Source organism: Symphalangus syndactylus, chromosome 5 (assembly GCF_028878055.3).
Source record: "Symphalangus syndactylus isolate Jambi chromosome 5, NHGRI_mSymSyn1-v2.1_pri, whole genome shotgun sequence".
Taxonomy (NCBI): domain Eukaryota; kingdom Metazoa; phylum Chordata; class Mammalia; order Primates; family Hylobatidae; genus Symphalangus; species Symphalangus syndactylus.
Genome location: NC_072427.2, coordinates 121,149,947 through 121,165,020, shown reverse-complemented (window position 1 = coordinate 121,165,020; position 15,074 = coordinate 121,149,947). Strand labels below are relative to the sequence as shown.

The following is a 15,074-nucleotide window of genomic DNA, read 5'->3' as shown; positions in this document are numbered from 1 at the left end:
TGAGAACAACAAAGTAAAGCTTACTGGCAAAGAGCTATTATTATCAAGCAAGTCAAAAAAACTAACAACAAATGTATTAATAGAATAACAGAGTCCCCCAAACTCTGATATATACCACATAAAATGTCCTCGAGATATAAGGCATAACTACAAATTAATAAAATGTGGTTTTATACATGAAATATAAAAATAATCCTTATTAATTGTGAATATAAAAAGGGACAACAGCTATTATCATTAGAGGTTCCTAATTTTTCAAAATTAAAGATAGTAATTTCCAGATACAAATGATAAAATGAGGTGAAGTTTTTTTGGTCTCTGTTTTATTTCCAATGGTGTTTCTCAGCAAAAACAACAAGAGTAAAGGGCAGCACACATTAACTAGGAAACAAACCATAACTGTTTCTTGAAATGAAACACTCAAAGGCAGGGGAAAAACCAGAGTAGTAAATTAAGTATTGCACAAAGCACTGTATACCAAGAAGGAAAAATTATATTCGTCAACAAAAAGAAAATATAATATATTGATCATTTTTTTATTATGGGAGACTATATCACATTATTATCATACATTTAAAACAAATATTTAATTTAAATAATTTTAAATATAATTGCTAAATACCTTGAGGATCCCATGCTAAGTTGTATGTCACAGAACTCAAAAAAAACTGCCCAGTTTTAAGCCACTGGCACTTGAGTTGCTGAAATATGTAGACAAAAAGAAATAAGAAAAAAGAAAAAGATGTTTTTTAAATAATATCCCAAAACACTAACATTTTATCATTTTCTTCAACTTAAGGCTTTAAGATCTGGAACAAAGATGAAAATATTTCACTATTATTTTCATATACTGTTTTTAATGTAACTTTCATTGGTTCCACTACTATTTATTATACCATATTGAGCTCCTTGCCATGCCCAAACAAAGCAGGTTCTCTCAGGCTTCTTCTCATGCCTATAAATACCTTCTTATATTTAGAATATCCTATTCCTCACGTCTCCATCTGCAAACCCCTATCCTTCCACTAAGATTAGCTAACTCATCATCTCTGCCATGAAGCCTTCTCTGACATCCTGGCAGCACCAATACCACTTTTACATTCTGCCATTATAACACTAATCACATGGAATTAGTATTTGTCTATACGTCTGACTCTCCTCCCATTAAATTGCAACTCTTCAAGGGCAGAAACTATGTCATAATAATTTTTGTTATCTTCAGCGTTTGTAATGGCTGGCACAAAGATGTTAAATGTTTACATATTTCTTTGTAGTACATAAATATAAAATGCCCTTTTGTGAGAGGACATTTGTGAAAAGCTTTGCAAAGCTATGTTACCTTAGGCAAGCTATATGTTAACTGCTTGGCAAATAATACTTTTTAAACGGTAATGCCCTTTTGTGTTATAATATTTTAAGAATATTTAATAATTTTAAAATGTATACAAGATGTCCTGACTACCTCGAGGCAGAATTTTAAAACATAGCTGCATCCCAACAGTTTGGGAGGCCATGATAGGAGAATTGCTTAAGGCCAGGAATTTGAAACCAGCCTGGGCAACATAGCAAGACCCCCATCTCTATAAAAACTTTAAAAATTAGCTGGGCATGGGAGCTCACACCTGTAGACCCAGCTACTTTGGAGGCTGAGGCAGAAGGATCATAGCCCACGAGTTTGAGGTTACAGTGAGCTATGATCACACCACTGTATTCCAGCCTGGGTGACAGAGCAAGACTCTATCTCTAAAAACAATGTGTGTGTGTGTCTGTGTGTGTATCTGCAAACCTTGCACTTCATTATCCAAAAATAAGTTTATATTTTATAATCAGAGAAAATGTTATTTTTAAACCCTACCACTGCTGACCAAACAACAATCACAACAGCATAACACTACTTTAAATACTGTTCAACAAATCTATTTTAGTGTAGTAATTAAATAATTCCTAAAATTATAGACATCCCTAATATTCTTTCCTTTAGTGTTCCTCAGAGTGCAATCTGTGGAATTTGGGGAATGAGACCTGGAAACCTACATTTTTAGTATGTGCTCTAGATGACTCTTAAGTAGTCCAAAATTTGATATCCATTTCACAATACTATTATAGGGAAAGATTAATATTTTAATTTATACTGTTTTGGAGGAATGTAAAAAGATATATTCAAATACATATAATTAATGAAAAAATACCAGAACCATTTGTTTTAAGGCATTTCACTTAAAAATATACTTTAAAAATTACTTGTAAATACATATTCAGCATTCAGATTTAGCATTTGCAATTTTGATTATTTCTGAGTGATGGTAAAAATGTAATGCATGCAGGACGTTTTAAAGGGCTTAATTCTAACCACATTAGATGTTTTGAACATTAAGTAAGACAAATATAATATAGCACCCAGTATGAATCTGAATGGTTCATTTCACAATGTGGTATGCTTAACCACTTAGCTGAGCTGGTAAGTGAGCTTTTTAAACTCCTAACTTCTTCATTCAACCAACATTTAGGAATACCTACTATGTTCCAGATACTTTTTTTTTTTTTTTTTGAGATGGAGTCTTGCTCTGACTCCCAAGCTGGAGTGCAATGGTGCAGTCCAGGCTCACTGCAACCTCCACCTCCTGGGTTCAAGCGATTCTCCTGCCTCAGCCTTCCAAGTAGCAGGGACTACAGGCGTGTGCCACCACACCCGGATAATTATTTTATTTTTAGTAGACACGGGGTTTCACCATGTTGGCCAGGCTGCTCTCAAACCCCTGACCTCGTGTTCCACCTGCCTCGGCCTCCCAAAGTGTTGGGATTACAGGTGTGAGCCACCACACCTGGCTGTTCCAGTTACTGTCCTAAGTACTGGGGATTCATCAGTGAAAAAAAGAAACAAAGCTTCCTACCCTTATGTACCTTTAGATAACATTCTACACAGTAAATAATAAATAAATAAATGCTGTAAAAAAAAATTTTAAATAGCAAGATAAGTGGGGGTACAATTTTTTAAAGGGTGGTCAAGGTAAACCTCATTGACAAGGTATTAGTGAGCAAAGACCTAAAGGATCTATGGGAGCTATCCTTGGAGATAGCTGGAGGAATAACATTCCTGACAAAACAACCAACACAAAGACTCAAAGAGGGAAGGTTAACTGAGAAACAGTAAAAATGCCAATGTAGCCAGAGTAGAACCAGAGAGGACAAGAATTTAGGAGGTGAGCTCTAAGACATAGTAAGTGTGGTACTGAGTAGAAGGGAAGTTGTAGTCTACAAAAGGTTTTTGGCTTTTTATCTGAAAGAAATATGGAGCAGCTGGGCATGGTGGCTCATGCCCATAATTTCAGCAATTTGGGAGGCTGAGGTGGGAGGATCACTTAGCCCCAGAGTTCAAGACCAGCCTGAGCAACACAGGGAAACTCCATCTCTACAAAAAAATTAAAAATTAGCCGGCCATGGTGGTACATGCTTGTAGTCCCAACTACTCGGGAGGTTGAGGTGGGAGGACCATTTGACAGGTTGAGGCTGCAGTGAGCAGTGATCATGCCACTGCACTCCAGCCTAGGGGATAGAGTGAGACCCTGTCTCAAAACAAAAGAAAAAAGAGAGAGAAATATGGAACCATTACAAAGTTTTAAGCACAGAAATGTCATGATCTGCTCTGTTGAGAACAGAGACTGGGGTTGAAGGCAGCAGGAAACCAGATATCAGATAGAGATTAGCAATCCAGACAAGAAATAACAGTAGTTCAAACTAGGGTAGATCTCAATTAACACAGTAAATGTCAATTTGCAATATTCTAGAGACTTGGGTTTCTAAAAGCACTAGGGATGTATCCCTAGTGAATGTAAGGATCCTAACATAAAGCACTAGACCAATTTTTCACTGATACTCTAGTCTATTTTCAGCACTAGCTCCTAAGGAGCTTTTTATTAACATCAATTGGATTCTAAAGTTAACTAGACTCTAAAAGTATTCTATTATTGGTTAATACTTACACAATTTCTTTTATGAGAATTTATGCCCAAGGGCTCAAATATACAAACAGCATTACCATATGAAGCTGCAATCTAAAAAGGAATAAATACAGCATTAATATCTAGAAAAGGGCAAATTAAAGATATCTTCCTTTTCATAACAATGCAAAAACTAATTACATATACTATCATCTCAATACAGTATTCATGGTTTATTTCCTTCCATAAATATACCTGGAAGTGTACTGGAGTTAAGAGTCTCTCCTCTGTTATCAAAAAATTCAGCAGGCTTTATTTTACATATCAAATACAGAAATCATATTTGGATGGACAGTTGCCAAGATGGCTGAATAGGAACAGCTCTGGTCTACAGCTCCCAACGAGATGGACACAGAAGGCAGGTGATTCCTGCATTTCCAGCTGAGGTACCAGGTTCATCTCACTGGGACTAGCTGGACAGTGGGTGCAGCCCACAGAGGGTGAGCTGAAGCAGGGTGGGGCATCGCCTCACACAGGAAGCACGAGGGGTCAGGGGATTTCCCTTTGCTAGCCAAGGGAAGCTGTGAGAGACTGTACCAGGAAGAACAGTACACTCCGGCCCAGATACAGCACTTTTCCCATGGTCTTCACAACCGGCAGAACAGGAAATTTTCTCCAGTGTCTGGCTCAGCGGGTCCCACCCCCACGGAGCCCAGCAAGCTAAGATCCACTGGCTTGAAATTCTCACTGCTATCACAGCATCTGAGTTTGACCTGGGACACTCGAGCTTGGTGGGAGGAGGCGCATCCACCATTGCTGAGGCTTAAGTAGATGGTTTTACTCTCACAGTGTAAACAAAGCTGCTGGGAAGTTTGAACTGGGCGGAGCCCACCACAGCTCCCTGGGACAGAGCACGTGGGGGAAGGGGCGGCTGTGGGCGCAGCTTCAGCAGACTTAAACGTCCCTGCCTGTCAGCTCTAAAGAGAGCAGCAGTTCTCCCAGCACAGCATTTGAGCTCTGATACAGGACAGACTGCCTCCTCAAGTGGGTCCCTGACCCCCCGTGTATCCAGACTGGGAGACACCTCACAGTAGGGGCCGACAGACACCTCATACAGGAGAGCTCTGCCTGGCATCCGGCAGGTGCCCTTCTGGGACAAAGCTCCCAGAGGTAGGAACAGGCAGCAATCTTTGTTGTCTGCAGCCTCTGCTGGTGATACCCAGGCAAACAGGGTCTGGAGTGGACCTCCAGCAAACTCCAGCAGACCTGCAGCAGAGGGGCCTGACTGTTAGAAGGAAAACTAACAAACAGAAAGGAATACTATCAACATCCATGAAGATGTGGAGAAACCCGTGCAAAAAGGCTGAAAATTCCCAAAACCAGAACACTTCTTCTCCTCCAAATGATCACAACTCCTTGCCAGCAAGGGAACAAAACTGGATGGAGAATGACTTTGACAAATTGACAGAAGTAGGCTTCAGAAGGTGGGTAATAACAAACTCCACCAAGCTAAAGGAGCATGTTCTAACCCAATACAAGGAAGCTAAGAACCTTGAAAAAAGGTTAGACAAATTGCTAATGAGAATAACCAGCTTAGAGAGGAACATAAATGACCTGATGGAGCGGACAAACACAGCACGAGAACTTCATGAAACATACACAAGTTATCAATAGCCGAATCGATCAAGCGGAAGAAAGGATATCAGAGATTAAAGATAAACTCAATGAAATAAAGCAAGAAGACAAGATTAGAGAAAAAAGAGTGAAAAGAAATGAACAAAGCCTTAAAGAAATATGGGACTATGTGAAAAGACAAAATCTATGTTTGATTGGTGTACCTGAAAGTGACAGGGAGAATGGAACCAAGTTGGAAAACACTCTGCAGGATATCATCCAGGAGAGCTTCCCCAACCTAGAAAGACAGGCCAAAATTCAAATTCAGGAAATACAGAGAACACCACAAAGATATTCCTCAAGAAGAGCAACCCCAAGACACATAATCATCAGATTAACCAAGGTTGAAATGAAGGAAAAAATGTTAAGGGCAGCCAGAGAGAAAGGTCGGGTTACCCAAAAAGGGAAGCCCATCAGACTAACAGCAGATCTCTTGGAAGAAACCCTACAAGCCACAAGACAGTGGGGACCAATATTCAACATTCTTAAAGAGAAGAATTTTCAACTCAGAATTTCATATCCAGCCAAACTAAGATTCTTAAGCAAAGGAGAAATAAAATCCTTTACAGACAAGCAAATGCTGAGAGATTTCGTCACCACCAGGCCTGCCTTACAAGAGCTCCTGAAGGAAGCATTAAACATGGAAAGGAACAACTGGTACCAGCCACTGCAAAAACATACCAAATTGTAAAGACCATCAATGCTATGAAGAAACTGCATCAATTAACGGGCGAAATAACCAGTTAGCATCATAATGACAGGATCAAATTCACACATCACAATATTAACCTTAAATGTAAACAGGCTAAATGCACCAATTAAAAGACACAGACTGGCAAACTGGATAAAGAGTCAAGACCCATCAGTGTGCTATATTCAGGAGACCCATCTCACATGCAGAGACACATACAGGCTCAAAATAAAGGGAGGGGGGAAGATTTACCAAGAAAATGGAAAGCAAAAAAAAGCAGGGGTTGCAATCATAGTCTCTGATAAAACAGACTTTAAACCAACAAAGATCAAAAGAGACAAAGAAGGCCATTACATAATGGTAAAGGGATCAATTCAACGAGGAGAGCTAACTATCCTAAATATATATGCACCCAATACAGGAGCACCCAGATTCATAAAGCAAGTTCTTAAAGACCTACAAAGAGACTTAGACTCCCACACGGTAATAGTGGGAGACTTTAACACTCTACTGTCAATATTAGACAGATTGACAAGACAGAAAATGAACAAGGATACCAGGGCTTGAACTCAGCTTTGCACCAAGCAGACCTAATAGACATCTACAGAACTCACCACACCAAATCAACAGAGTATAATTCTTCTCAGCACCACATCACACTTATTCTAAAATTGACCACATAATTGGAAGTAAAGCACTCCTCAGCAAATGCAAAAGAATGGAAATCATAACAAATAGTCTCTCAGACCATGGCACAATCAAATTGGAACTCAGGATTAAGAAACTCACTCAAAACCTCAGAACTACATGGAAACTGAACAATCTGCTCCAGAATGACTACTGGGTAAATAACAAAATGAAGGCAGAAATAATAGATGTTCTCTGAAACCAATGAGAACAAAGACACAACGTACCGGGATCCCGGGGACACGTTTAAAGCAGTGTGTAGAGGGAAATTTATAGCACTAAATGCCCACAAGAGAAAGCAGGAAAGATCTAAAATTGACACCCTAACATCACAATTAAAAGAACTAGAGAAGCAAGAGCAAACATATTCAAAAGCTAGCAGAAGGCAAGAAATAACTAAGATCAGAGCAGAACTGAAGGAGATGGAGACATGAAAAACTCTTCAAAAAATCAATGAATCCAGGAACTGGTTTTTTGAAAAGATTAACAAAATACATAGACCGCTAGCCAGACTAATAAAGAAAAAAAGAGAAGAATCAAATAGACACAATAAAAAACGATAAAGGGGATATCACCAATGATCCCACAGAAATACAAACTACCATCAGAGAATACTATAAACACCTCTACACACATAAGCTAGAAAATCTAGAAGAAATGGATAAATTCCTCGACACATACACCCTCCCAAGACTAAACCAAGAAGAAGCTGAATCCCTGAATAGACCAATAAGAGGTTCTGAAATTGAGGCAATAATTAATAGCCTACCAACCAAAAAAGTCCAGGACCAGATGGATTTACAGCCGAATTCTACCAGAGGTACAAAAAGGAGCTGGTACCATTCCTTCTGAAACTATTCCAAACAATAAAAAAAGAGGGAATCCTCCCTAACTCAGTCTATGAGGCCAGCATCATCCTGATACCAAAACCTGGCAGAGACACAACCAAAAAAGAAAATTTTACACCCATATGGCTGATGAACATCAATGCAAAAATCCTCAGTAAAATACTGGCAAACCAAATCCAGCAGCACATCAAAAAGCTTGTCCATCACAATCAAGTCGGCTTCATCCCTGGGATGAGAGGCTGGTTCAACATACACAAATCAATAAATGTAATCCATCACATAAAGAGAACCAATGACAAAAACCACATGATTATCTCAATGGATGCAGAAAAGGGCTTTGACAAAATTCAACAGACCTTTATGCTAAAAACTCTCAATAAACTAGGTAATGATGGAACGTATCTCAAAATAGTAAGAGCTATTTATGACAAACCCACAGCCAATATCATACTAAATGGGCAAAAACTGGAAGCATTCCCTTTGCAAACCAGTACAAGACAAGGATGCCCTCTCTCACCACTCCTATTCAACATAGTATTGGAAGCTCCGGCCAGGGCAATCAGGCAAGATAAATAAATAAAGGGTATTCAATTAGGAAAAGAGGAAGTCAAATTGTCTCTGTTTGCAGATGACATGATTGTATATTTAGAAAACCCCCATCGTCTCAGCCCAAAATCTCCTTAAGCTGATAAGCAACAAACATATGAAAAAAAATGCTCATCATCACTGGTCATTAGAGAAATGCAAATCAAAACCACAATGAGATACCATCTCACATCAATTAGAATGGTGATCATTAAAAAGCCAGGAAACAACAGATGCTGGAGAGAATGTGGAGAAATAGGAACAGTTTTACACTGTTGGTGGGAGTGTAAATTAGTTCAACCATTTGTCTAAGACAGTGTGGCGATTCCTCAAGGATCTAGAACCAGAAATACCATTTGACCCAGCAATCCCATTACTGGGTATATACCCAAAGGATTATAAATCATTCTACTATAAAGACACATGCACATGTATGTTTATTGTAGCACTGTTCACAACAGCAAAGACTTGGAACCAACCCAAATGCCCACCAATGATAGACTGGATAAAGAAAATGTGGCACATATACACCATGGAATACTACACAGCCATAAAAAAGGATGCGTTCATGTCCTTTGCAGGGACACGGAAGAAGCTGGAAACCATTATTCTCAGCAAACTAACACACAAACAGAAAACCAAACAATATGTTCTCACTCATCAGTGGGAGTTGAACAATGAGAACACATGGACACTGGCAGGGGAACATCACACACCAAGGCCTGTCAGGGGGTGGGGGGGCTAGGGGATGGATAGCATTAGGAGAAATACCTGATGTAGATGATGAGTTGATGGGTGCAGCAAACCACCATGGCACGTGTATACCTATGCAACAAACCTACACGTTCTGCACATGTGCCCCAGAACTTAAAGTATAATAAAAAAATATACATATGGAAAAAAATCATATTTTCATAAGAATTTTATTTTTTAATATAAAAATAACTATCAAAAAATACATTTCAAAAGCACGCATCTTTGTCAGAAACTTTATAATCCAGTGAAAATAATATACAATCCATGAGAAAAGCATCAATTAATAACAGGTCTTAAAAATATTTCAAATAAAATGGCCTAATTATACCATCAAACAGAAAATACCAATTGGGACACCATCTAGAGGAAGGAATAGAAAAAAACAGGCTAAGGAGAAGTCAGGTCGCCATAAACTGCACCTGGGGGAAAGAGCTGATGAAGACATCTCCAGAGGACTGAAGCAAGAAATTTAGGGACCAGGAGGATTTTGTTCCAGGTCACATACCTGGTAAGAAAAGACATAAATCCCTCTGTTCCCAGAAACTACCAGAGCCTGTTTTCCAATAGTTTCTTGAAGGCTATTTCTAAGTTCACTCTCCTCTTGGTAAGATGGAATTAACTATACAGGGAATAGACTAAAAACCATCCTTTCTGACACCTCTGCACCCCAGTTAACCTTTAAAACTCAATTAGGTATATATTCTTTTAAGACCTGCCAAAAATATCCCCTGTGATTTTAAGGCACTGTTATACCAAAAAGTGATTTTAACTCTTACCTAACATCTAACATTCTTTCCAAGAAAAATCATAATCCACAACAGAAAGCTACTTCAAATAACATTTACGCAAAAAGTGTTGTGAATGATTCCATTCTACATGTCAATCAATGAATGAATGATTATAACAGACTAATACAAAGTCACCAATGTGAAAGCTATCACCACAAGGACTGGGGGATAAAAGGACTAAATGAAGATGTCAATAAAGACAATAAAGATATTATAATTTTGCCTTATTTACATTAAACCAGCTCAAGAAAAGTAGAAACACAAGTTGCTCTGTTTCCCATGGTATGAACACCAATGTCTTATATACTTTTTAAAAAAATTTTACTCCCAGAGAAGTGTGTTCATTGCGATTATCACCAGCACTTGAGTTATTTACTAAAATTCACCTCTGACAACTATCATACAACTGTAGGCAGGCTTAAGCTACTTTGCTTGGCCTAGAGAGAAGAGCAACAAAAAATTAATGAGATAAATCTGACAGTCTCCGTGTTTTATAAAATAAGTGTAAGCAATGCTTCAGGGTGGAGAGTACCTGGGGGGAAAAATTAGAAAAGCTAGAAATAAGTATCAGGAAACACCAGGAAATCCAGTGTTTCAATACTAGATCAAATGTATCACTGAATTGTCAAGTACTGGTACATTTACACAAATATTAAGGCTTGATATGGGCAGCAGGATAGGGCAGGATAAATGGTATAATAAAGTAACCACAATTTATCATTCAGTATAAATTTGTATGATTACTATTTATCACCATGAATATTCTGATTTAACATATTCTTGATCAAATTTGTTACCCAATAAAGAACAATTTCTAGAACACTAAGATTGTTTAAACTGTTACAATGATTATAGGTAAAAACGTTATTTCTTTATTCTCATAGAGACATTCAACTCGGCTACATAATACTGGCCTTACTGAATTGCTGGAGTATACAGCAAACATGCTATATTTACTTGACATGCAAAATTTGACGTACATTATGTTTGAAAATTGGGGGAGAGGTACATATGATGAAATTTTAACTATTTCAAAATAAAACCTCTGTTTTAAAGCCTGAATGAACCATACGACTCTTCACTCAACAAAAAATCTTTCATTATGTTAACAGACTTTACAAAGCACTTCCTATATGACAAGCATGATATTAGATATTAACAACTTGCAGAGTTTCTTAATAAAATTTGATGTTATGGTATGAGCGATATAAGGGGTGCTAGGTAGAGAAGAAAAAAGTTTACTTCCCCTAACTGGCTTAATGGCTGCTAGAAGTATTAACTGGCAGAATATCAGTATGCACAGGATTGTAAGGCCTACAGATCTTTGAAGACAGTATACATACAGCTGTAGAACAATTATCAAATTATCAGTTTAATGGCACTTTACAATTTGTATAAACCTATCACTTTACAACTTCCGCTAATAACCACCCAAGCAATACATAAGAAATTATAGACAAGCTTTGCATAAAAGGATAAGAAGATTCTGAGATTATTAAACACATTTTTAAATGACATTCAGTAAAGAAATTAAATCCCTTACTCTTCCTTGTTGGTTAGAACACTCCACACAGCTGACTTGGATGTTTCCATGCTTAGCACCAGGAATGATCTGTACACATTCAAAGTCATTTGCCAAAATAACAATATCACAGCCTGATCCATATGCCTAAAAAAAAAAAAAAAGTTTTACAATACATAAGATATGTAACTTTTGAACTCTTATTACAAACTATTTTATCTTAGATTTTATTGCCATTACAAAGTATACCTTGGGACATTTTACAAAATAGTTAATATAAGAATATCAATTTCTAAATAAGAACATTAAAAGTCACATTAAAAAAATAAACTGATCACACTCCATGCATTATCATTCAACAACTGCTACTAATAGGAAAAGGGTTCTTCCAGTTCTTAAACAGAACAGCCTCTGTTCCTGCAGGTCATAAATCATTCTGTTTAGACTTTCTCTCCAAAGTTCATCTCAGTAAACCCTAAAGTATAAAAGCTCCATCTAAAAATACTAAGACATTGAAGACTGCAACTGTGTTCCCAGGGTTCAAATCAGGCTTAAGAAATATCAAGATAGAAATCAGGCATGCATTTTCCAACACAATTCCACATGCCTTAATGAGCTAGTTAAATAGACATGAACAACAAAGGCAGAATTACATGCACTAAGGCAATGGCTAAACTTAAATGCATCAATGACTCAAATGAATCCATAACGCAGCCTGCCTCCAACATCCACCATCCATCCCCAACATCGTCAGGGCTGAGGGAGGAAGGAAACCAATCCAAAGTTGTTTTACCAAAGCTAAAAAAGTCAAATAAAATAGAAAATGAACGAATTTATATGGAATATTGGGCAAATACCACCATATGATCTGGAAAATAGACTACAACACAGAATTAAATTGTTGGGAAAATTCCCATGTCCAACTCTAATGAGTAAAACCACACATTTCTTCCTATTGCAACACTTCTTGCTGTATGCTATTCCTGTTTTGCAATTTTGTTGAATTTTAAGACATAAGGGTCAAAGAGTGGGGACATATTTCTTCTTCCAAACTACTTATGATTAAATATTCAAAACAACCTAACAACCCAATTATCAAAAGAAAAGCTCCATTAAAAGCAAGATAGCTGGGTGCGGTGGCTCACGCTTGTAATCCCAGCACTTTGGGAGGCCGAGGCGGGCGGATCACGAGGTCAGGAGATCGAGACCATGGTGAAACCCCGTCTCTACTAAAAAGACAAAAAAAAAAAAAAAAATTAGCCGGGCGTGGTGGCGGGCGCCTGTAGTCCCAGCTACTCGGAGAGGCTGAGGCAGGAGAATGGCGTGAACCCAGGAGGTGGAGCTTGCAGTGAGCCGAGATCGCGCCACTGCACTCCAGCCTGGGTGACAGAGCGAGACTCCGTCTCAAAAAAAAAAAAAAAGCAAGATAAACATAAAACTTATGAAACGGTATTTTCCTCACTGTTTCCACACCCTTGAGCAGTGTGGTTATGACCTACAAAATAGAGATATCCAATAGCCAGGGCTGACATGTGATGACATCTGAATCAGTGACCCATGCCCTGAAGGGGTCCATATAAGGCTGCTAATGGAAGAGGGAAATGAAGATAAAGACCAGACAGGAAGACATTACTTCTACTAAAACTTCCAATGTTACCAAAATCCTGCCGTAACCACTATATAAAACATCTTCAATAAATGTGTTTATAAAAATCAAAAAGTTCACCAAAAGAAAAGCAAAGACAGAATTTCAAGCAAGAAAAATATGGAGAAAATCACTCACAGAAGGAAATGATCACTTACATTCTTATAGACAAGGCAGACTTGATTATACCATGAATTCAGGAAAGCCAAACTGAAGGGGAATCTTGAGTATATGCAGAAGAAATGTTTGGATCACCATGCTAATTTTTAAAGTATAGTATTAAAATAACAAAAATCATCTTACACTTGAGTAACAATTTCAAAATTTCCAACGTGCCTTATATCATTATCTCAGCAAAGTGGATTCATGGAAAAAGCACAGACTTTATCTAGTTTGAAATCACACACACAGTTTTCAGTTTTGGTTATGCCATGCTGTGCTATCTTAAGAAAGTTATTTAAGTTCCCTAAGCATTTCCTCCTGGTAAAATGAAGCAAATAATACTTGTCTCTTAGGATACTTGTGAAAATTAAAATGGAAAATTTACACAGTCATTCAAGAAACAGAACAGTGCACCAAGTCTCGAGTCTGGGCTAGGGACTGAGAACACTAAAGTACAAGACATGGTCCCAGTTACTCTAATGGGGAGATGACTAGGTAAATTACTAATTACAACTAAATGACAAACTGCCATGACAGAGACAGTCATAAAATACTAGAAGACAGAAGAAGTACTCAACAAGTGTTGGATCACTCTGTCTTCAATCTTTGCAACAAACCTGGAGGGTAGATATTATCACTGTATAAAGAAAAATTCAAGTTCATTAATTTGTCCAAGATTACAGTTACTAAATGCAAAGTGTTCAAACTCAGGTCTTTACAATTCTTACATTCTTTTCCCTATATTATATATCAAAAAGACATAAAATATTCCAGATAAATATTAGTACACTTTGTTTCTCTAAAGATGTGCCATCCCTAGCAACTAGTGCTACTTAAGATAAATTCACTCTTACGGCTCAGTCACTGAAAAGGCTTTTTACTCTTCCCTAGATAACCATAATTGCCTGATGTTTTCCAGAGAATGTGTACTATACTCCATTTTTCTGATCCGGCAATAGTTCAAATTGGATGCATCAAAATCACCTAGAAAACCTGTTAGAAACACAGACTGCTCAGTTCCACACCAGACTTTAAATTAAAATCTGCATGGATAAAATAATTTGGCAATATCTATCAAAATTTTAAGTACAATATACCTTTTGATCAAATATTCCCTATTTTACCCTATAAGTATATGTACAAAAGTTTGCCAAAATATATGTAGGACATTCAGAGCCTCAGTATTTATAGTAGCAAAAACTGAATATAATCATACCACTCATCAGTGAGGAGTAGTTAAATAAATTACTGAATTACACTGGAATACTACACAGCTACTAAAAGTTAAGAGGCTGGGTACAGTGGCTCATGCCTGTAATCCCAACACTTTGGAAGGCCAAGGCAGGAAGATCACTTGAGCCCAGGAGTTCGAGAATAGCCTGGGAAACACAGTGAGACTTCTTCTCTACAGAACATCAAAAAATTAGCTGAGCATGGTGTCACACGCCTGCAGTCCCAGCTACTTGGGAAGCTGAAGTGGGAGAATCACTTAAGTCCAGGAAGTCAAGGCTGAAGTGAGCTATGATTGCACCACTGCACTCCAGCCTGGGTGACTAAGTGAGACCCTGTCTCAAGAAAAGGAAAAAAATATAAAGTTTAAAGACCACTGGTTTAGAATGGTCTCAAACCCCCTACCAAACTAGTAATTCCCATCAAAATGGAACAACTTATGTCTGGTGCTAGTTTCCTGTTGAACCAGAGTTAGGGAATGCCTACCATTTTATATAATAACCATGATTACTGCTAGAATGGAATCTCTTCAACTATTGCACACTAAC

General features: G+C 37.8%; 1 protein-coding gene across 13 annotated transcripts in view; it reads right to left on the bottom strand.

Annotated features, from left to right (window-relative positions):
• DMXL2 (Dmx like 2) overlaps positions 1 to 15,074 on the bottom strand; it is a 178,959-nt gene that overhangs the window by 113,976 nt on the left and 49,909 nt on the right. For all 13 annotated transcript variants that reach the window (XM_055279123.2, XM_055279133.2, XM_055279134.2 and 10 more), the window contains exons 2-4: positions 11,511 to 11,636; positions 3,981 to 4,052; positions 623 to 701 (exon numbers count right to left, since the gene is read on the bottom strand). In XM_055279123.2, the coding sequence (XP_055135098.1) occupies positions 623 to 701; positions 3,981 to 4,052; positions 11,511 to 11,636 (277 nt within the window). The remainder of the gene's footprint in view (positions 1 to 622; positions 702 to 3,980; positions 4,053 to 11,510; positions 11,637 to 15,074) is intronic.